General features: G+C 43.8%; 1 protein-coding gene across 2 annotated transcripts in view; it reads right to left on the reverse strand.

The window, feature by feature from the left end:
* TMCC3 (transmembrane and coiled-coil domain family 3) overlaps positions 1-21,540 on the reverse strand; it is a 276,327-nt gene extending 254,787 nt beyond the window's left edge. For both annotated transcript variants that reach the window (XM_070454336.1, XM_020877915.2), the window contains exon 1: positions 21,427-21,540. In XM_070454336.1, coding sequence (XP_070310437.1) covers positions 21,427-21,435 — 9 coding nt within the window. In that variant the 5' untranslated portion in view covers positions 21,436-21,540. The remainder of the gene's footprint in view (positions 1-21,426) is intronic.
* Between the last annotated feature and the right edge of the window lie 3,026 nt (positions 21,541-24,566).

Consider the following 24,566-nt stretch of genomic DNA (forward strand, 5'->3'; position numbering starts at 1 on the left):
TCATAGCATATCCAGTCCTTAGGTGCCAAGGTAACAAAGGAGCTGCCCTCATCCTGAAGAACTCTGTGGGCTCATTTCCCTGTTGAAAACCTGACTCTGCTTTCACAAGCTACAACTCTAGTATGAATCCCAGCTCTGCCAGGGGGATGTGCACAGAGACAATACGTCATTTCCCTGAGCTCCAGTCTGCAGCTGACAACTGAGATTAAGGCTACTTTAAACGATGATTTTTGACTCAGGAAATTTACTAAATATCACTGAATTACACACTCACCATTGGTCAATTTCATAATATGTAAACCATTCCTCAATAGAGTTGTTAAAAAGTTAATTTTTTTAATCGTGGTTAAGGCAAGAAGCCATCAATGCAAATGAGCAAGTAGAGAGACAGGCTCACTGAGGAGAAGAGACCAGGAGGTGGGAGTAAACAGATGAAGCCAGAGGCCCAGACAGAGGCCCTCAAGCGTGTTCCCAGGTGTCATGTCCTATTTAAAGCCCTCTCCTAGATTCCCCTCTCTTCTGCCCCTCAGAGTTAAACTTGCTCTTTGTTAGGCTGTATTTTGGATATGCTTTTGTAAATGCAATTATCACATTGCATGGCAAATATTTCTTTAAAAGTCTGCTTTCCACTACACTATGAGTTTTTGGAGTGGCAGTCCTGGTCCCTAATTTAGTCTAATAAGGGTTAAGAAAATTAGATGAATGAAAAAATAGCTACTGTTTACTGCAAAAAGTAAACAAAAAGATGGCTTTGAAGAATCAATTAACTGTACACGTATATGCAAAGCACTTAGTACAATGTTTTGCATGTCATGAGCATTAGTAGATGGAGTTTCTCTTTATTAACAACACATGCTAAGAACTACACTACAGAAAGAAGTCTTTTTTGAAACTACACTAACCTGCAAAATAGAGATGTCCTAATGCATAGAAGACCTAGTTTTAGGGGACCCTTGTCTTATTTCCAAAACTTAAGGGCCCAATTTCAAAGAACCTCACAGAGCTATCTACATTTTGTGATCAGAATCCTCCAAGGTCACAATTAGCAGCAACCTCACTTAACCTTGTACTTGCAAGTTGAAGCCATATTGAGCAGTGATTGTTGGGCTGGCTGAGGATTCATTCTCCTAAAGTTTGATCTGAATGAGAAGAGGCGAAAGGCAACACAGAGTAAGGGAGGGAAGAAGCGAGAGATGGTGTTCCTGACTGTCTCTTCCTCCCCTTCCCAAAGGTAAGCTACTGTCCAGGGTGTCAGGAACTGCTGGACTACTGACTTAGCTGTCACCACATGAGATTGCTTCAGCCATTCAATAGACATGTACTGAGTCCCTCCTATGGGTCTGCCATTGTTCTAGGCGGTAGACACATCAATGAACAAAGCATTTAAACATACTCAAGAACAATGAGGTAAGGTGACACTACTATCGGACATCAGGCGTTAGTATAAATAAGTAGTACCTAAGATCTGAAAAGAGGCCACAGATTCATCCATATATGGAAACTTGATAAATGCAAAAGGTGACACTTCACATTCGTGAGGAAAGGATGGAGATTCAGTAAGTGTTGCTGAAGTGGTCGGTTATCAATATGGGGGGAAATACTAAATTCCTAACTCACTTAATATGTTGAACTTAATATCAAGTGGGTTAATGGTCTAAATCCTAAAGGCAAAGTTTAAATTCTTTTTAGGAAAAACACAGGTAAATATCTTTAGTCTGCAGACAGGGAAGGACTCCTTATGAAACAAAAAGCACAAACCACAAAGGAATGAATTGGCAACCTCAAACACATTAAAATTTAAAGTATTCTATTAAAAAAGATAAACTGGAAACACTGCAACTCAGTAAGAAAAAGACACTATAAAAGAGAAATAAGCAAAAGCTATGAACTGATATTTCACAAAACAGGAAACTTCAATGGCAAATCAATACATAAAAATATGTTCAACTATACTTGTAATCAGAGAAACACAAATTAAAACCACAGTGAGATAACATTTTACCCCTATCTGATTTTAAAAAAAAAGTTACACTCTTGACAGTACCAAGTGTTTGGTAAAAATACAGGCCATTTATAAACTGTTGATCAATCTCTTTAGAGAAGAGTATGGCAATATCTAGCAGAACGGACAGTGTGATTACCATGTAGTCCCAATGCTGCTGCTGCTACGTCGCTTCAGTCGTGTCCGACTCTGTGCAGCCCCATAGACGGCAGCCCACCAGGCTCCCCGGTCCCTGGGATTCTCCAGGCAAGAACACTGTCCCACTACCCCACCTCTAAATGCCCTGGCAAGCAAGTAGTTACACAGAATAACAGAGCAGCACTGCTTTAAAACAACCTAAATGTATGGCAAAAAGAGAAAGGATAACTTAATTACACAGTTATTTCATTTCGTGAACATACTATAATAGTGCATTATCAGCTTTTGGTATCAAATGGATAAATGCCACACAATGCAAAAAAGCAAATTATAAGAATACATAATGCATTCATACACACACATATGGTATATATGTTGTTATACATATAAAGTTTAAAGACAGGCAAAATAACAGTATGACTTGCTTAAGGATATATGCAGATATAATAAAACATCAAAGGTTATAAGTCTGTTATCCTTAATCCCTGTCCTCCCTGATCCTCTGCATCCTGCTGCTAATACTTAGTTCCCCAGTCGTATCTGACTCTGAGCAACCCTATAGTTGCAGGCTACCAGGTTCCTCTGTCCATGGGATTCTCCAGGCAAGAATACTGGAGTGAGCTAGCCATGTCCTCCTCCAGGAGATCTTCCCGACCCAGGGACTAAATCTGGGTCTCCTGCATTGCGGGCAGATTCGTTACCGCTGAGCCACAAGGGAAGCCCCCACTGCATCCTACCAGTCACTAAGTTCTACTGACTCTACGCCAAAACGCCACTCAAACAGAAAAGCCGTTTCCCTTTACCCCTGGTCACGGTCATCTGGATCAATGACTACTAGCCTCCTAACCAGGCTTCCGACCCCAACTTTCCACCTCCAGTCCATACTCCACCTTATGGCCAAAGGAAACTTCTGAAGCAAATGTCTGATTTTCAAAAATCTGCTTAGAAGCTCTCAATGGCTTCTGGTTGTTCTTTGGACACTTCTCAATATGACCTACACCACCGGCTGGGCCTTTCCCCTTCTCTCTCCCTCCTCAGCTCCTGTGCACTCCCCGTGTTCTCGGCATCAGCTGCTCTAAAGGCTTCTGGCTTCTTTCGGGGCGCTACTCCTCTCCCCAGTTTGCACACGCTGCTCATCCCACCTGGAACGAAATCCTCCTCCTCTTTCCTGGTTGCCCTGCTCACGCTTCAAGTCTCTGTTAACAGTCATTCTGTCTGAAAGCTTTTATGAACCTTCCCTCCACCGCTGCCCTGAGTAAGTGAGGAACTTCTAGCTTGCCGACAAAGGTCCGTATAGTCAAAGGTATGGTTTTTCCAGTAGTCATGTATGGATGTGAGATGTGGACCATAAAGAAGGCTGAGCGCCAAAGAATTGATGCCTTTGAAATGTGGTGTTGGAGAAGGCTTTTGAGAGTCCCTTGGACTGCAAGGAGATCAAACCAGTCAACTCTAAAGGAAATCAATCATGAATATTCATTGGAAGGACTGATGCTGAAACTGAAACTCCAATACTTTGGCCACTTGATGCAAAGAGCCAACTCATTAAAAAAGATTCTGATGCTGGGAAAGACTGAAAGCAGAGAAGAAGGGGATGACAGAGGACAAGATGGATGGATAACATCACCGATCCAATGGACAAGAGTTGAGTAAACTCCAGGAGTTGGTGAAGGACAGGGAAGCCTGGCGTGCTGCAGTCCATGGGACCGCAAAGAGTCGGACATGACTGAGCAACCCAACAACTGAACAACCACCTCCACCTTCATTGCAACAGCATGCCACCACTCACAGATCTGCTTCACCACCTCCTCAGACAGACTCCAAGCCCTCTGAAGAGACCAAGGCCACGCAGAGATCATTTACTCACCATGGATACCGAGCACACATTAGGATGTTCATTTGAAATATCTGTTCCATGAGCGTTACCTCGTTACTTTTAGTCCATGTACAAACAATGCTTATGAAACCACCTCAGTTGTTTCCTTCAACTTGAAGACATGCAGGGCTCTAAATTCAGAAAGCCATGAATTACCTGCAGTGTTTATGTTTTATCCCCTCTGCTGCTTTGGCAAGCATTGTTTGCCACCTGAGAAGCACTCCATCAAAAGGAGCAAGAGGTGGCAAGCCTCAGATCTAGCCAGCTTGATTCTCAAACCTTAAAAAAAAAAAAAAAGCCCCATGTATTTTCAAAGGTCAACACCTCGGATACAAGAAAGACATAACGCCTGAAATCTTGTTAGGATTACCATGATTGAAGTGGAAACGTTTTTGGAAAAAGGACTGAAAGTTCATTCATATATGTTTTTTTGTGCAAGGATTTTTGGTCTAAGGCTCAGCTGGCTATGCTTAACAGCTGCCAAGGATGGAGGCTGCCCACAAGTTCACCAGCAGTTTACCTAGTGCAGAAGCTCTCCATTTTATATCCCCAACCTTCCATCCCATTCTTTTTTTATTAGCATAAACATTAAGAACACAGACTCTGGTGCCAGGATGCCTGGTTTAAAATCCCTGCTACAACATTTATTGGCTGTGGTATGCTGGGCAAATTACTTAGCTGCTCAGCGTCTCTAGCTTCCTCACTTGAACACGGGGATAATATGGCACTTATTTCAGAGGTTTGCTGTGAGGATTAAATGAGCTAATCACACATAAGGCACTTAGAGTAAGGGCTCCATAAGTGTCAGACATATCTAGGGGCAGAAGAATAGGTTTGGAGGAGCAGGGATATGAAATAGAATGAAGACAGAAGCAAAAGTCATCTGCTACATAATAATAACAGAGCACTTTGAACAGATTATTACTCAGCCTTCAGAAAAATCCATTAATGCAAAGCCAATCCAAGTCACAAGGCCAATAAATAGCTGAGCTGGATTTGAATCCAGGCAATCTGTTTTCAGAGATCAAGTCCTGAACCACTATGAAATCGTGTCTCCTACCTTCACGTCTGCCCCTTGGGGAATGGGATTTCTGCCTTGAAAAGGAGAAAGTGAAGCAAAAAAGACGTAAGGAATGGAAAAGAAGAAAGAATAAACAAAATAAGGTCAGAGTCAACTACTTTCTGAATTTAAAAGAGATAAAGTGACAGGTTTCCCTTTATCATCCCTGCGCATGCACAGAGCCTACTGTCTCTGTGGTTGACACTTCACTGTGAATCTGGTGAGCCAGGATGAAATTAAAGTCACTGTGAAAGACTGCAACAGGATCACAGATCCCTCTCGACTTGGTAAGACCCAAATGTGAAGTGGACATCGGGGTCATGAAATGAGAGGGTGGGGAGGAGAGCCAAGCACTGTGTCAGGGACACAGAAATGGTGCCCCCACCCAGAGCACTAAGACAAGCTGCAGGGCTTTAGAGTCAGACACACAAAGGATTCGCACTGTTGTCTGGCCCAGAGCATCTGAAAAAAATGACTTGACATCTCTGAGCATCACTTTTTCTATATGTGAAATGGGAACAAGAACACGCACCTCTTCATGGATAAATCACATTGCTACAGTGTCAGAAAGAAATGGGAAGATAGCACTAACACACAGCAAATGGAGGTGAAGAGTAAGTGCAGACGGGTAATTGATGGTGGTGTTCAGTCACCAAGTTGTGTCCAACTCTGTGACCCTATGGACCGCAGCACGCCAAGCTTCCCTGTCCTTCACTATCCCCCAGAGTTTGCTCAAAACCATGTCCATTGAGTTGGTGATGCCATCCAACCTGGCATCAATCTTGTCTTCTGTCACCCCTTCTCCTCCTGCCCTCAATCTTTACCGCATCAGGGTCTTTTCCAGTGAGTTGGTTCTTTGAATCAGGTGGCCAAAGTACTGGAGTTTGAGCTTCAGCATCAGCCCTTCCAATGAACATTCAGGGTTGATTTCCTCTAGGATTGACTGGTTTGATCTCCTTGCTGTCCAAGGGACTGTCAAGAGTCTTCCCTAGCAACATAGTTTGAAAGCATCAATTCTTCAGTTTGGTAATACCGCTTTCTTTTTCCAATTTAACAAACTTAAACAGTACTTACAATATGCAGGCACTATACTAGTCAGTCACTTTACAACTATTAACTTATTCAATTTTTGTGGCAGATTGTTTGCCAAAATGGGGGCAATGATTCCCCTTACTGTATCCTTGCCCTGGGAGAGTCCCCTCCCACATAGACTGAGGCGGGCCGGATACCTGCTTTGGTCAATGGAACAGCAGCAAATACGACATAAGCAGAGAGATCTGAAACATGCTTGTGTTTTGGGGTTTGCCATCTCTTGCTGCTTTTTTGAATCCTGAGACCTCCACATGAAGATCTCCACCCCAAACGAGGTCCCCAAAGACCTACTCACTTGTCGACTGCCAGAGACAAGTGAGGCCACCCTAGGTCCTCCAGCTACCAGCTGACCCACCAGGACCACAAAGCAGGAGAGAACTCAGTGGAGCTCAGTCGGGTTGGCCAAGCCAAGAAGAGCCACCCAGCCAACCTACTGACTCATGAGCTGAGTAAAACAGCTATTGTCTTAAGTCACTAAGCTTTGGGATGATTTAACAAATCAACACAAACTAACTGATACAACCTATCATGTTAAGTAGGCATTACTCTCATTCCTATTTTACAAGTCAGGCAAGGGAGTTAAACAGAGGTTAAATGACACGCACATACTGTTAAATGGCAGTTGAGTCCACCCCAGGCAATCTGTGCTATATCTATGTGTCTATGTATTTATATAGATACCTTCCCAACACTATGCTGCTTTACCTAAGAAAGGTAAAGACATTTGCATCAGTTGATCCAGAAATTTATCACACAGATATACTCTTATGAAATCATGTATGTATAAGAGTATTCAGCACCGCTGACAGTAGCAAGGCTAGAAAAACCAATTCCAGCAGATCCATATAAAGGTACCAAGCGAGGCCATAAAAAGAAGAGGTAGCTCTACAAACACCAATCTTGTGTACACAGAAAAAAGCAAAGTGCATTTATATGTTAGCATTATATGTTAACATTTACATCTGTGTGTAAAAAGGGGGGGCAGGCTGTGAATACACATCTGCTGCGTCTCTGCATAGACTATTTCTGAAAGAATACAAGAAATGGGTTTAACCTCAGTCATTTCTAGGCGAAGGGAAGCAGCCAGTTGAGCAAGAGGAGGAGGAACAATGTTCACTGGAAACTTCGCATCTTTTAAATATTATGTAAATGTATCACTTGTTAATTGTAACTTTATTTTTTTTTAACATTTTTTTTTATTAGTTGGAGGCTAATTACTTTACATCATTACAGTAGTTTTTGTCATACATTGAAATGAATTAGCCGTGGATTTACATGTATTCCCCATCCCGGTCCCCCCTCCCACCTCCCTCTCCACCCGATCCCTCTGGGTCTTCCCAGTGCACCAGGCCCGAGCACTTGTCTCATGTACCCAACCTGGGCTGGTGATCTGTTTCACCCTAGATAATATACACGTTTCAATGCTGTTCTCTTGAAACATCCCACCCTCGGCTTCTCCCAGAGTCCACAAGTCTGTTCTATACATCTGAGTCTCTTTTTCTGTTTTGCATAAAGGGTTATCGTTACCATCTTTCTAAATTCGGTATATATGTGTTAGTATACTGTAATGGTCTTTATGTTTCTGGCTTACTTCGCTCTGTATAATGGGCTCCAGTTTCATCCATCTCATTAGAACTGATTCAAATGAATTCTTTTTAATTGCTGAGTAATATTCCATGGTGTATATGTACCACAGCTTCCTCATCCATTCGTCTGCTGATGGGCATCTAGGTTGCTTCCATGACCTGGCTATGATAAACAGTGCTGCGATGAACATTGGGGTGCACGTGTCTCTTTCAGATCTGGTTTCCTTGGTGTGTATGCCCAGAAGTGGGATTGCTGGGTCATATGGCAGTTCTATTTCCAGCTTTTTAAGAAATCTCCACACTGTTTTCCATAGTGGCTGTACTAATTTGCATTCCCACCAACAGTGTAAGAGGGTTCCCTTTTCTCCACACCCTCTCCAGCATTTATTGCTTGTAGACTTTTGGATAGCAGCCATCCTGACTGGCGTATAATGGTACCTCATTGTGGTTTTGATTTGCATTTCTCTGATAATGAGTGAGGTTGAGCATCTTTTCATGTTTGTTAGCCATCTGTATGTCTTCCTTGGAGAAATGTCTGTTTAGTTCTTTGGCCCATTTTTGGATTGGGTCATTTATTTTTCTGGAGTTGAGCTGGAGGAGTTGTTTGTATATTTTTGAGATTAATCCTTTGTCTGTTGCTTTTAAAGCCGTTACAAACATGAAGGGAGATGACCCATGCCTGGCACAAAGAAGCCATCAATAAGTGGTAGCTATCATTGTCGTTATTTGTCCACGACTGAGTTCTAACTCTTTTTTTCAAACTTTAAACTTTTTTTTTTTTTGGAAGAAATAGAATGGTGTTTTCATTGTCAGCTGGCGGAGAGAGGAACACAGTATGCTCCTGCCTCAGGAACTATACCCCTAAGGCACGTGCTGGCAGTCAGGAGTCTGTGATGAGGAAGCAAAGGTGACAGGATCTTAATTTCTTCCTCTTGCATTGTTTCATAGACAGTCATAAACTGGTGTCAGTAACCCTGTAACTGCATCTGGCAGTTTGCTGGCTCCGAGGGCTTCTTTCTGGCACATAACTACAAGGGGAAGGGTGTTGTAAGGTAAACACCAGAGAGAGGATGTATTCAGCATAGCGTCAAGTGAAGTGTAGCTCCCGCAGTTAGAGGGCAGAAAAGCAAACTGAGCTACAGACGTGCAGAATGAGACGCACTCTTACCCTTCTCCATCAGAGGGCAGACAGGCTGAGAACCACAATCACAGAAAACTGACCGATCTGATCACAGCACCACAGCCTTGTCTAACTCAATGAAACGATGAGCCATGCCTCGTGGGGCCACCCAAGACGGTCGGGTCACGGTGGAGAGGGCTGACAGAATGTGCTCCACTGGGGAAGGCAATGGCAAACCACTGCAGTATTCTTGCCTTGAGAACCCCATGAGCAGTGTGAAAAGGCGAGAAGATAGGACACTGAAAGATGCACTCCCCAGGTGGGCAGGTGCCCAGTATGCTACTGGAGATCAGTGGAAAATAACTACAGAAAGAATGAAGAGATGGAGCCAAAGCAAAAACAACACCCAGCTGTGGATGTGACTGGTGATGGAAGGAAAGTCCGATGCTGTAAAGAGCAATACTGAATAGGAACCTGGAATGTTAGGTTCATGAATCAGGGCAAATTGAAAGTGGCCAAACAGGAGACGGCAAGAGTGAACGTCAACATTTTAGGAATCAGCAAACTCAAATGGACTGGAATGGGTGAATTTAACTCAGATGACCATTACATCTACTACTGTGGGCAAGAATCCCTGAGAAGAAATGGAGCAACCATCATAGGCAACAAGATAGTCCACGATACAGCAGTTGGATGAAACCTCAAAGTGACAAATGATCTCTATTCGTTTCCAAGGCAAATTATTCAATATCACAGTAATCCAAGTCTATGCCCTGATCAGTAATGCTGAAGAAGCTGAAGTTGAACGGTTCTATAAAGACCTATAAGACCTTCTAGAACTAACACCCAAAAAAGATGTCCTTTTCATTATAGAGGACTGGAATGCAAAAGAAGGAAGTCAAGAAACACCTGGAGTAACAGGCAAGTTTGGCCTTGGAGTACAGAATAGAGCAAAGGCTAACAGTTCTGCCAAGAGAACACACTGGTCATAGTAAATACCTCTTCCAACAACACAAGAGAAGACTCTACACATGAACATCACCAGATGGTCAATACTGAAATCAGATTGATTATATTCTTTGCAGCTAAAGATGGAGAAGCTCTATACAGGCAGCAAAAAAGAGCAGGAGCTGACTGTGGCTCAGATCATGAACTCCTTATTGCCAAACTCAGACTTAAATTGAAGAAAGGAGGGAAAACCACTAGACCATTCAGGTATGACCTATATCAAATCCCTTACAATTATACAGTGGAAGTGAAAAATAGATTCAAGGGATTAGATCTGATAGAGTCCCTGAAGAACTATGGATGGAGGTTCATGACACTGTACAGGAGGCAGGGATCAAGACCATCTCCAAGAAAAAGAAATGCAAAAAAGCAAAATGGCTGTCGGAGGAGACCTTACAAATAGCTGTGAAAAGAAGAGAAACAAAAAGCAAAGGAGAAAAGGGAAGATATACCCATTTGAATGCAGAGTTCCAAAGAACAGCAAAGAGAGACAAGAAAGGCTTCCTCAGTGATTAATGCAAAGAAATAGAGGAAAAAAATAGAATGGGAAAGACTAGAGATCTCTTCAAGAAAATTAGAGATACTAAAGGAACATTTCATGCCAAGATGGGCATAATAAAGGACAGAAATGGTATGGACCTAACAGAAGCAGATTAGAAGAGGTGACAAGAATACACAGAAGAACTGTACAAAAAAGATCTTCACAACCCAGATAATCACAATAGTGTGATCACTCACTTAGAGCCAGATATCCTGGAGTGTGAAATCACTTGGGCCATAGGAAGCATCACCAAAAACAAAGCTAGTGGAGGTGATGGAATTCCAGTTGAGCTATTTCAAATCCTAAAAGATGATGCTGTGAAAGTGCTACACTCAATATGCCAGCAAATTTGGAAAACTCAGCAGTAGCCACAAGACTGGAAAAGGTCAGTTTTCATTTCAATCCCAAAGAAAGGTAATGCCAAAAAATGCTCAAACTACCACATAATTGCACTCATCTCACATGTGAGTAAAGTAATGCTCAAAATTCTCCAAGTCAGGCTTCAGAGGTATGTGAATGGTGAACTTCCAGATGTTCAAGCTGAATTTAGCAAAGGCAGAGGAACCAGAGATCAAATCGCCAACATCCACTAGATCATTGAAAAAGCAAGAGAGTTTCAGAGAAACATCTATTTCTGCTTTATTGACTATGCCATAGCCTTTGACTGTGTGGACCACAACAAACTCAGTAAGATTCTTAAATAGATGGGAATACCAGACCACCTGACCTGCCTCTTGAGAAATCTGTATGCAGATCAGGAAACAACAGTTAGAACTGGACATGGAACAACAGACTGGTTCCACACAGGGAAAGGAGTATGTCAAGGCTGTATTGTCAACCTTATTTAACTTATATGCAGAGTACATCATGAGAAATGCTGGGCTGCATGAAGCACAAGCTGGAATCAAGATTGCCAGGAGAAATATCAATAACCTCAGATATGCAGATGACACCACCCTTATGGCAGAAAGCAAAGAAAAACTAAAGAGCCTCTTGATGAAAGTGAAAGAGGAGAGTGAAAAAGTTGGCTTAAAACTCAACATTCAGAAAACTAAGATCATGGCATCTGGTCCCATCACTTCATGGCAAATAGATGGGGGAACAGAGGAAACAGTGACAGGCTTTATTTTCTTGGGCTTCAAAATCACTGCAGATGGTAACTGCAGCCATGAAATTAAAAGGCATATTCCTTGGAAGGAAAGTTATGACCAACCTAAATAGCATATTAAAAAGCACAGAAACATTACTTTGCCAACAAAGGTCCATCTAGTCAAAGTTCTGGTTTTTCCAGTAGTCATGTATAGATGTGAGCATTGGACTGTAAAGAAAGCTGAGCGCCAAAGAATTGATGCTTTTGAACTGTGGTGTTGGAGAAGACTCTTGAGAGTCCCTTGGACTGCAAGGAGATCCAAGCAGTCCATCCTAAAGGAGATCAGTCCTGGGTGTTCATTGGAAGGACTGATGCTGAAGCTGAAACTCCAATACTTTGGCCACCTCATGCGAAGTGTTGACTCATTTGAAAAGACCCTGATGCTGGGAAAGGTTGAAGACAGGAGGAAAAGGGGATGACAGAGGATGAGATGGTTCGATGGCATCACTGACACAATGGACATGAGTTTGAGTAAACTCCAGGTGTTGGCTATGGACAGGGAGGCTTGGCGTGCTGCAGTCCATGGAGTCACAAAGAGTCAGACACCACTGAGTGACTGAAGTTAAAATAAACTCGGAATGTTCAGGGCTACTCACTGTTTTCTTTATCTTCTTTGCTCTTAGAGAAGTGAAAAAGAAAAACTCATTCCTCTTTTTTCCTTTCCAGTGCAACAAATTCCCCCATCAGGTTTTTCCCTCCATATTAATGGAGGAAGGGAAATGCATGTCTTTCTTGTCTGGCTGAAGACAAACTTCAGTTTTGCTCAGTTTGAAAATCACCAGCTGTTCAGTCCAGGGACCCATCTATCTCCTACTTCAAATTTTCCTTGAGACGTGAACCCCAAGAAATCTTTATTGGGGTGATAGTCTTCTGTAACTTCTTTAATGTTGACACTGAACTCATAGACCCTACTTAGTTGGGGTTGTGGAGCTCGCACCCTGTTCTATTAAGGGGCCCCAAGGTGACTTTTGCGGTTATTCCCGCTGGATCTGTTTGGAGGAGTGGCTGTAATTACTTTGGGGGCATTGGTTTTCTCTGCACATCATCTTTATCATGATGTAAATCTGTGTCATCTGATAAGGGTCGTTCTCTCCAGGTTGGAGACAGTCCTTTGAATTATGTCTTTTTCAGAATGCATAATCCTCTGGTTGCACGTTACAGGGCATCTAAGGTAACTGGGGCCTGTTATCCTGCATTCTCAGAGTTTCCTTTAGGTTCACCACAGGTAGTGGTTGGAGTGGCTGCAGACAAATACAGGCCAGGTGGCAGGCATTCCCCTTTCTCGGGGCCCGCTGACTCACATTGAAGGGTGGCAATCGCTGATTTCATGTCTCAGGTCTTTCCTTCTTGGTCATGGATAACCATCATCCTCCTGGAATTGAGGCTCCAGGTCCTGCTTCGAAGTCATTTATAAGCGATTCACTGCTGCCTCCTCCTTCTCCCACCACCCCCGACTACTCCAAACTTTAAACTTTCTATTTTGTTCTGGGGTATAGCCAATTAACAACATTGTCGTGGTTTTAGGTGAACAGCAAAGGGACCCAGCCATACACATACATGCATCTATTCTCCGCCAAATACAAATAAGTTTTAAAAGTAACTCTTGAAACCCTTGGCTTTCATAGGAAGGAGCTCATTTTGGATGCAAAATAGAGAACAAAATGTTAACCAGCTACATGAAGAGGTGAAAGAAGAATCCAGCAGGTAACCTCTCGAGGTCACGTGAGGTTCAAAGCACCGGGCAGAGTGGTTTATGCACCATGCCAGCTTCTCCCTGGAGAAACCCAGTTACTGGCATCTTCTGTGCTGCCATTCTGAACACCCTCATGCACTTTCCTTTCAGTCAGGAACAGCAGGGAAAATAGTCACTGCTTTCTACTGTAATAGAATGTCTTCCCTCCCTCTACATTTACTGATCTACAATGGCTAAATGGTCACCACATGCATCTTCCAAACAGCAAAATTATCTCTATCAGGACCAGAAAAAGTCCGAGACAGGAGCAGGCAGTTTGCAGGCAACAGAGTAGACTGGCAAGAGCAGGGTTTTGGGTTCAGGCAAACCCAGGTCCAACCCCAGCTCCAACACTTAGCTGGGTGGCCTAGAGCAACATACTCAACATTCCTGAGCTTGTGACTGCATCTGTAGAACAGTGACAAGAGTTACTATTTCACAGGGCTCTTGTTAATACGTGTACCACAGTAAATGTTCACTGAATGCTCACTATTTTCATTATCACTGGGGCATTTTAACCAAGGCCCAACCACCTTTTTTCTCTCTCTCTCACCCTCATATATACACACTCACACAATCAGCAACCTTAAATGCACATGAGGATTCCTATCTCTTCCTTCCTCCCACATTAGCAACTCAGCTGACTTTACCTCCAAAATACCTCCCCCCACCCCCACTCCATCACTTCTGCACTCAAAGGTGGTCTCCCTCACCCACAACCGTTCCCATCCCATAATCCATCCTACACACACAGCCAAACTGATCTTCAAACAAGTAAAGCAGACCACCTCATTCTACTCGCCTCATTAAAATTCTCTAAAGAGCATCCCTCTAACCAACAAGGACCTACTGTATAGCACAGGGAACTCTGCTCAACCTTATGTGGCAGGCTGGATGGGGAGGGAGTTTGGAGGAGAATGGATACATGTATACATATGGCTGAGTCCCTTCACTGTTCACCTCAAGCTAGAACAACACTGATAATCAACTATACTCCAATACAAAATGAAAAGCTTAATAAAGTGAAAAAAAAAAAAACCAAAAAACCAAGAGCATCCCCCTGCATTTAGGCCTAAATCCAAATTTCTTACCAAATTTCTTCATTCTACTCTCCTCACCCTTTACCCACCCCACTCTGCTTCAATTCTGGTATCTTCTCTCTGTTTCTCACACAGGCCATGCCTGCTCCTACCTCAGGGCCTTTGCATTTGATGTTCTTCAGTCTATAGCACTTTCCTCAAAACTTCGCATATCTGACTTCCTTTCCTGTGTAATTCACACTTCAAATGTCAACTCCTTAGGAACATCTTCCCTGCACACACAAACTAAAATGGCTTCACTCCCGGGTTCAGCTTCCATTCTGTAACAGAACAAACCCAACTCCATATTGACCTATTCCTTTAGCTCTAACTTTTGAGCTCTGTTGCCTGAGCTTAAGTCATGGAGGTTCTCCATAGCCTGAAATACATAGGACAGCCCATTCCCAAGACTCTGACCTTTAAAAGTATAACACTTTCCCATCCACATAGATAGAAAAAGTTGCAGAACAGAGATTAACCTTAGTCTTGTTGAAGATTTATGGGAACATTGTGACCAGACCCCTCCTGGACAGCTGCAAGAACAAGCGATTTTGGCACCAAGGACTTTGCAACAGTCAGCCACACTGCCTCCCATTTTAGTATAAAAGCAGCCTGAATTCTAACTTAGGTAAGATGGGTTTTGGGGGACATTAGTCCATAATCTCCTCAGTCTGCTGGCTTTCCAAATAAAGTTGTTATTCCTTGCCTCAACAATTCATCTCTTACTTTACTGGCCTGTAGTTCATTGGCAGTACAAGCTTCAGTTCAGTTCAGTCACTCAGTCGTGTCCGACTCTTTGCGACCCCATGAACCGCAGCACACCGAGCCTCCTTGTCCATCACCAACTACTGGAGTCCACCCAAACCCATGTCCATCAGGTGATGCCATCCAACCATCTCATTCTCTGTCATCCCCTTCTCCTCCTGCCCTCAATCTTTCCCGGCATCAGGGTCTTTTGAAATAAGTCAGCTCTTTGCATCAGGTGGCCAAAGTATTGGGCTTTCAGCTTCAACATCAGTCCTTCCAATGAACACCCAGGACTGATCTCCTTTAGGATGGACAGGTTGGATCTCCCTGCAGTCCAAGGGACTCTCAAGAGTCTTTTCCAACACCACAGTTCAAAAGCATCAATTCTTTGGTGCTCAGCTTTCTTTATAGTCCAACTCTCACATCCATACATGACCACTGGAAAAACCATAGCCTTGATTAGACGGATCTTTGTTGGCAAAGTAATGTTTCTGCTTTTTAATATGCTGACTAGGTTGGTCATAACTTTCCTTCCAAGGAGTAAGCGTCTTTTAATTTCATGGCTGCAATCACAATCTGCAGTGATTTTGGAGCCCAAGAAAATAAAGTCAGCCACTGTTTCCACTGTTTCCCCATCTATTTGCCATGAAGTGATGGGACCAGATGCCATGATCTTCGTTTTCTGCATGTTGAGCTTTAAGCCAACTTTTTTCTTTTAAGATGAGGAAACTGAGATTTAATTGAGACTCACAATCATGCCCTTTGAAACAAAGTAATAACTAGTGCTTATTGATGGTTGTGTGCCCACTGTTCAATCACTGTAAATTGTAGTCTCTCAGTTCTCACAACTTTCTAGGAGGTAGGTAGTCTTCATATCAGTATTGACATAGGAAGGAACATACGTACAGGGAGATTAAGTAACTTGTATAAGAGTGCATCATTAAAAAGTGTCAGAACTCAGGTTTTATTCCATCAGTTTAATTCCAGAATCCTTGTTCTCAAGTACTATGCTGAAAGAAAACAAGGGATTCACAGCCGTGTTAAAAGGTTACTTATAAGTAATGAAAGAAACAAATGACAGACATGTAGGCAAAGTATATAAACAGACAATTTACAGTGGAAGAAGTAACAAATGGCCAATATATCCATATGATATTCCTCTTGCCAGTTTCCTATAAAAAAGATACACAAATTAACATTACAATGATGTATAATTTTTCACCTATCAGATTTGAAAAATATGAAAAGATTGATACTGTTGTTGATATAACCTCTATAGAAGTCAATTCAGTGGTACCTATTAAAGATGAGAAATACACATACCCTTTGGTCTAGCCATTTAGCTTATAGAAACATTTTAAAGAAACATTCACACAAATATATATGTACATATATATATTTGTGCAGAGATATTCATTGTATCATTATTTGTACAACAGTGAAAAATTGAAAACAACCAAAAAAGAGGAACGTTTTTGATAAATTATAGACTTTTAATGCTGTTGAATATTAGGTAACACTCGAAATACAGGAATGAAGTAGATCTTTATGACATGTTATATAAACATATAAACATATGACATGTTAAGGTGAAAATCAAGTTGCATTATGTAATCTATCTCGTAGAATTTTTTTGGTAAAAATACATTTATTTACCTTTTGTATTTGTATATTTATAGAAAAAAGACAGGAAAGAAATACATAAATTATTAAGTTATTTTTAGTAGTATTCATGGATGGAAATTTATAACGAGAAAAATTTTGATTTTACTTAATAACACCTTGATATTATTTAATATACATAATGATATAATATTTTTGTTGTTGTTCAGTTGCTAAGTCGTGTCCTACTCTTTGTGACCTCACAGACTGCAGCACGCCAGGCTCCTCTGTCCTCATTTGTCTCCTTGAGTTTGCTCAAATTCATGTCCATTGAGTCAGTGATGCTATCCAACCATCTTATCCTCTGCCACCCCTTCTCCTTTTGCCTTTAGTCTTTCCCAGCATCAGGGTCTTTTCCAATGAGTCAGTGCTTCACATCAGGTGGCCAAAGTTTTGGAGCTTCAGTAGCAATCCTTCCAATGAATATTCAGGGTTGACTTCTCTTAGGAGTGACTGGTTTGATCTCCTTGCTGCCCAAGGGACTCTCAAGAGTCTTTTCCAGTGCCACAATTTGAAAGCCTCAGTTCTTTGGCACTCAGCCTTCTTTATGGTCCAACTTTCACATTGTTTGTGTATATATATATATAAAATAAAGATCATATCCCATAATAATGTACATAATAAAAGTATAATGTAAAAATAAAATGGAAAGTAAGAACTATGCCAAAGTTACAGAGCTCATAAATGGCAGAAATGTAATTTAGTTCAAGCTCTGTGTGACTCCAAAGTTGTCTTCTCCACTATTCCACCCTCTAGGATAACAGCATTATTGAACATTGGTCCTGTTTTCCCATATACTACATGTAATTATATATAATTAGGTTTCCTAGAGAGTTATATGTTACAACTTGTCAGGAAGGAGACAAGACTTTAAATAAACTTTATTGTAAGTTTATTCCAATAAATGGTAAAAGAATAAACCTGCCCAGCTAATTTTATTGGAACCTTGAATTTCAAACCAAGTAAAGACGATATCTGCAAGACAAATTATTTGACAATCTCACAAAAATAGTGCTAAAACCTTGATGTTTGTTAGAAATCAACACAATACTATAAAGCAATTATCCTTCAATTAAAAATGAGAATTTAACAAAACATTAGCTAAATGAACCCGATAGTATATTAAAAAAATAGTTTATCATGATAAAGTGAAGTCGCTCAGTCGTGTCCAACTCTTTGCGACCCCATGGACTAATGTAGCCCACCAGGCTCCTCTGTCCTTGGGATTCTCCAGTCAAGAATACTGGAGTGGGTTGCCATTTCCTTCTCCAGGGTTAAGCCAACTTTTTCACTCTCCTCTTTCACTTTCATCAAGAGGCTCTTTAGTTCTTCTTCATTTTCTGCCATAAGGGTGGTGTCATCTGCATATCTGAGGCTATTGATATTTCTCCCAGCAATCTTGATTCCATCTTGTGCTTCCTCCAGCCCAGTGTTTCTCTTGATGTACTCCACATAGAAGTTAAATAAGCAGGGTGACAATATACAGCCTTGACGTACTCCTTTTCCTATTTGGAACCAGTCTGTTGTTCCATGTCCAGTTCTAACTGTTGCTTTCTGACCTGCATACAGGTTTCTCAAGAGGCAGGTCAGGTGGTCTGATATTCTTATCTCTTTCAGAATTTTCCACAGTTTATTGTGATCCACACAGTTAAAGGCTTTGGCATAGTCAAAAAAGCAGAAATAGATGTTTTTCTGGAATTCTCTTGCTTTTTTGATGATCCAGCAGATGTTGGCAATTTGATCTCTGGTTCCTCTGCCTTTTCTAAAACCAGCTTGAACATCTGGAAGTTCATGGTTCACATATTGCTGAAGCCTGGCTTGGAGAATATTAAGCATTACTTTACTAGCGTGTGAGATGAGTGCAATTGTGCGATAGTTTGAGCATTCTTTGGCATTGCCTTCTTTGGGATTGGAATGAAAACTGACTTTTTCCGGTCCTGTGGCCACTGCTGAGTTTTACAAATTTGCAGACATTGAGTGCAGCACTTTCACAGCATCATCTTTCAGGATTTGAAATAGCTCAACTGGCTTTGGCTAGCAGCAATTCCATTATCCTGCTTTATTTTTTTCATAGCACTCATCATTATGTAAAATTATTTGAATATTTGTTTACTACTGTATCGTCTAACTTCTCAACCAGAATGTAGCCTCCAAGAAAACAAGGCTTTTAGCTATCATCTGCCCTCTGCACTCCTAGAGCTCAGAACAGTGCCCACACATAGCAAGTGTTTAATACATATGCCTTATGGTGGTGGTTCCCCGGTGGTTCAGATGGTAGAGTCTGCCTGCAATACAGTAGACCTGGGTTCAACTCCCTGGAGAAGGGAATGGCTACCCACTCTAGTACTCTTGTCTGGAGAATCTCATGGAGAGAAGAGCCTGGAGGGCTACAGTTCATGGGGTCACAAAGAGTCAGACATGACTGAGTGACACTGAAAGTCACTAACACTTTTCACTACTTTATAGTGGTGGTGGTGGTGGGTGTTTAAAATGCAAATTGCTGAGCTCCAGTCCTAAAAGTTCTCATATAAAATGACTGAGGTTGAGTCCAGAAATCTGCCATTCTAGCAAGCATTCACCTCTTTCATCCTAAAGAAGGCAGTATGCAAATCTCATTTCAAAATACTTTTGTCAATGCCCTCCATCCTCAAATCTAGAATCTCCACCTAACACACCTTACCTAGTCCTACAGATGCCATCTCAGTTGCTTTCCTTAATAACCCTAGGGGCACTCAAGGTAAAAAGAGGTTACTGAATTTGGAGTTTAAACAAGTAACCCTGCTGATTTCCATTTCTGCTGCTCTTCTGATGCCAGGCGTGTCAAACTAGCTGGCCAGCCCCGCTGGAATCCTGTTCTCCCCAGAAACACCTGAGCAGGTTTGGACTCACTCCAAAGGCAAGCCAGGTAAATTTCCAGGTCAGCTCACTAATAGACTTTCCAGAGGCAGCTGAGACCAATTCACAGTTGCTCTACATAAACTCGCTCTAAATATCACCCACCCCACCAAACAGAAGACTTAACCTGGCACCATTTGCCAAAGGACAGGTCAGAGTTCCCTTTGAAACACCCTAACCCCTGAGAGGAAGAAATCTTTGAAACGGTCACAGGTGACCAAATTAATAAGCACATACATAGGGCTTCCTAGGCGGTTCAAGTGGTAATCCACCTCCCAACACAGGAGACACAGGCAAGAGAAAGCGGGTATGATACCTGGGTCGGGAAGATCCTCTGGAGGAGGAAATGGCAACCCACTGCAGTATCCTTGTCTGGAAAATTCCATGGACAGAGGAGCCAGACACACTTCCAAAGAGTCAGAAAGTACTGACTGAACTGAACACACACACACACATACCTTAGTCACAAGGCAACCCCAAACTCCAACCCAGAGAAATTCACAGGCTCCGGTGAATTACTGTTTTTCCCATTTCCTCTCTCAACCTTGTCTCTTCAGAAAACACTCTACTCTGGCACATAAACTGTCATGAGGGTTGGCCTTTGGTGGTCTGGGGAAATGTCACGGTATCTACCTGGATCTCCTTGAATTTCCGCTACTCCCTCTTCTACTCTATAAGTGCCAAGATCCTGCATTTGATTAAAGTAGCCTGATCCCCAAGATTAAGATCTAAACGGCATATGGGGACTGATAACTCAGAAAATCACCAGTACTTTGATGTCAATCACCAACACTTCCATGTCAATCACCAACACTTCCATGTCAATCAGCTCCCGCAGACAAGCAAGAACAAACTGCGCAGGACAGGTGAGCGTGCTTTGCAGGGCGGACAACAAGCAGCACCAACCTTCAGACTGTTCCTTGGGGGTGGAATAAACCCTGCAGTTCAGCCTGTGGATTGGTTCCCCCCCGCCCCCACCAGGAGCTCTGGTGGAGGGGGAACGGTGTGAGCAAGACCCGCACACTCGCGGTTTGGGGAAGGAGCCGCTGTCGAGGGCGCCCCCAGCCCCGAGTCGGCCTCCCGGACTCCGCGCGGCTTCCCGTCGGTGGGCAGCGCCTGGCTAGCGGGAGCGACTAGAGTTTACACCCCTTCGCGCCTTCCAAACGCCATAAGCGAGCGCATTTCTGGAGACTAGGGACCACTACCTCCTCCAAACGCACGCACCCGCCGCGGCGCCGTCACTTGCAGGACTCCCTGGGGCCGGCCGCTCCCCGCGTGTGCGCCAGGGGAGCCCGAACTGCGTCTGCCGGCAAAGTTTACGAGGCTCCCGAGGAGCGAGCTAGGCGCCGAACTCAGAACCCAGCGGCGAGCCGAGCCGGCTTGGGGAACGCGAGGAAAGAGGTTCTCCCCAAAACTGGGGGCGCAGGGCGCGGGGAAAAGCCCACCCTGGCCTCGGGGAGGCGCGGACACAGAGCTCTCGACGTGTCCGCGTGGCCGCAGGCAACCGATGAAACCGATGCCCTCGGGCGAGGAGGGACCCCACGGTCCCCCTTGTACCCCACGCCGTCCGAATGGCGCCGCCCCCCTCCGCTCGCCTAGGCTACGGCCGCGGCCCCGCGAGACAAGCCGTCCCAGCCCTCTGCCCTTCCCGCCCGGCTCCCCCGCCGCCCCGCAGCGGGGCGGGAGGGACGCGCTCTCACGCTCCCCGGCCCCTCGCGCCTCCGAGGCGGGGCACACTCACCCTCCGCATGGTGCCGGGACTGTGCTGGCCGGGCTCGGCAGCGCGGGCGCGAGGCGACGGGGCGGGAGCGCCGCTCGGCTGGCGGGGACGACCGCGCTGCCCCTGCCCGCACACGCGTGCGCCGCGGCTGGCGAGCCTGCGGGCCCGGGGCGGGGCGGGGCGGTGGCCTCCAGGCGGCCGGGTCCTCGGGTCCGCCCCCTCTCCCTCCTGCCTAGCTCGGGGACCTCCCGCTCCGGGGGCCTTCCTCCCCGGTCGCGGCGGCCCCACCTTCCTCGGGCCGCTGCGCCCTTCTCCTTCTCGAGGTCGCGCCCCACCCGGAGAGGAACCGGTCCTCGAGGCCACCCCAGCGCTGGGAGACGGCTGGAGTTGAACGTGGGGACCCTGCGGTTTAAGGAGCAAGAGGGATTGGTGGAGAACTGAAATGAGAGTTCTCCCCACTTTGAAAGTACTTCTGTACTGCCCGTTGGATGGGAGGATGCCTGCTAGTGTCCCATCCCCTCTGTAATAGAGTCAGCGATTGTCTTTTGGAAGTCCTGAGCATTCAGAAACCTTTGTCGGGGGAGGAGGGCTGGGGGGAGAGTTTAAGGGTGGGAAACCGCAGATCAGCCTGAGGCAGGAGGAAAGACAGCCTCACGGAACAGAAATGATTTAGTTTTGTTCAGATGAACGAACTCGGTAGGGCCAGGGCATCCTCATTACTGAAGAACCCACAGGTCTTCCTGGCAAACCCCTGCTTGCTAAGCTTCCTCTTCACAAACAGTCTCCCCACCGCCACCCCAACTTCTCCAAACAACAGAGAAAGCCCATCCTCAACTGCTAATGCTGGGAAAAGGATGAGGAACACGGGATATCGTCCTCCTGATCAAGAAAACACCGCACACCTGGAGCCAGAGTATGCAGGAGCCAACTCTTCAAGAACAAATTAGAATGGAACGATGTGTGCAGATCTTCGGGAAAAAACCTGGCCTTTCTCTTTTCAGCTTCTATTGCTGAACAAAGTAAATCAAATAGCACAGAATTCAAGGCAGCCTGAATTCAATGTAGAAGAGAAGGAAAAAAAAAAAAAAATCCCTTGTTTACAAAAAGAGCCTTTGAAAAACTTACAAGGACGCTTGTATTTTCAAACCCTGCTGTGACAGGTAAGCAGGCAACAGCAGTAGGAACGCAAAGGCTTGTGCTGGGTAAACACGGGAGAATGTTGCATCTTTTACATTGCCTGACTGCCAAATATTCTGGCAGATCACCACTTACCGCTGTCAAAGATACACTGCTATAATTTTCTAACTTTGATAGAGTGTCAGTGGCACCAATTATTAAACAGACTAAGTACTTTTATGATCAAATGAATGAAAATAGTTCATCTAGATATCTCTTGGGTGCCTACCAGCACAGATAAGAGGAGAGATGACTGATGATGTATTGGGAGAAAAAGTAAAGAAAGGAAATTTATGAACTCTGCTAACCCCCTTTTTACGTATTTATGATCTGCATGCATAAGTACATGGGGTTTTTGCTCCCTTGATCTGAATCCTTCAGACTGGCCTTTGATATTTTGTCTTTGGGGAAATAACAGTTGTAGCCAGTGTACTCACTTATGCACCACAGACTTTACCCCTGTTAGCACTTTGAATCCATACAAGCCTATGAAGTGAGTACTACAATTTTATGGTTTTTCAGAGAGCGCTACAGAGAGGGTCAGTAATTTGCCCAGCTTATACAGCTTGTTAGTGGCACAGTCAGGATTTGAACTCAGGCAGTCTGACTCCGGGGCCCATCCACTTAATCCCAATGTGGTACTACCCTCCTGTGCTCTGCTTTATATAAAAGATCCAACAGTGGAAAATGTTACTCAAAGTTAAAACATGAGCTCCTGTCATAAATCACATAAGTTGTTTCCCATCTCTGAACCTTGGCTTCCTCATCTATCAGATGAAAACTTAGACTAAATAAATGCATTAAAGACCTGTCCAGAAGTAAAGTTCTAGTTTAAAGTATTATCTACAAGTGAAAGTCGCTCAGTCATGGCAGACTCTTTGCAACCCCATGTTCTATACAATCCATGGGATTCTCCAGGCCAGAATATTGGAGTGGGTATCCGTTCCCTTCTCCAGGGGATCTTCCCAACCCAAGGATCGAACTCAGATCTCTCACATTGGAGGCAAATTCTCTACCAGTGAGCCACCAGGGAAACCCAAGAAAACTGGAGTGGGTAGCCTATCCCTTCTTTGGTGGATCGTCATGACCCAGGAATCAAACTGGGGTCTCCTGCATTGCAGGCAGGTTCTTTACCAGCTGAACTAAGAAAAGTTTAGAGTGTTCAGTTCAATTCAGTTCAGTCGCTCAGTCATGTCCGACTCTTTGTGAACCCATGGATTGCAGCACACCAGGCCTCCCCGTCCATCACCAATTTCTGGAGTTTACTCAAACTCATGTCCATTGAGTCGGTGATGCCGTCCAACCATCTTATCCTCTGTCATCCCCTTCTCCTGCTGCCTTCAACCTTTCCCAGCATCAGGATCCTTTCCAATGAGTCAACTGTTTGCATGAGGTGGCCAAAATATTGGAGTTTCAGCTTCAGCATCAATCCTTCCAGTGAACACCCAGGACTGATCTTTAGGATGGACTGGTTGGATCTCCTTGCAGTCCAAGGGACTCTCAAGAGTCTTCTCCATCACCACAGTTCAAAAGCATCAATTCTTCAGTGCTCAGATTTCTTTATAGTCCAACTCTCACATCCATACATGACTACTGGAAAAATCATAATTTAACCTTGACTAGACAGACCTTTGTTGACAAAGTAATGTCTCTGCTTTTTAATATGCTAAGTTGGTCATAACTTTTCTTCCAAGGAGTAAACGTCTTTTAATTTCATGGCTGCATGAAATTAATGTTTAGAGTATTACCATGTGAATGTATTGTGCTCAGCATTGCAGGAAGTCTGAACCTAGAAGTAAGAAGTTAGCAACTTCATTGGTTTCTATAATATCTCACCAGAGCCTCTGGTTTTGTACGCTTATGCTGCTTTCTACAACACTACCTCTCTCTCCTCCTTCTAATGAAAGTCCTTTCCTTTATGAATGCAATTTCTAATCTAATCAATGTTAATTTATGACTCAACTTGAATAAGACCCCTGGTGTGA

Source organism: Odocoileus virginianus, chromosome 24 (assembly GCF_023699985.2).
Source record: "Odocoileus virginianus isolate 20LAN1187 ecotype Illinois chromosome 24, Ovbor_1.2, whole genome shotgun sequence".
NCBI lineage: Eukaryota > Metazoa > Chordata > Mammalia > Artiodactyla > Cervidae > Odocoileus > Odocoileus virginianus.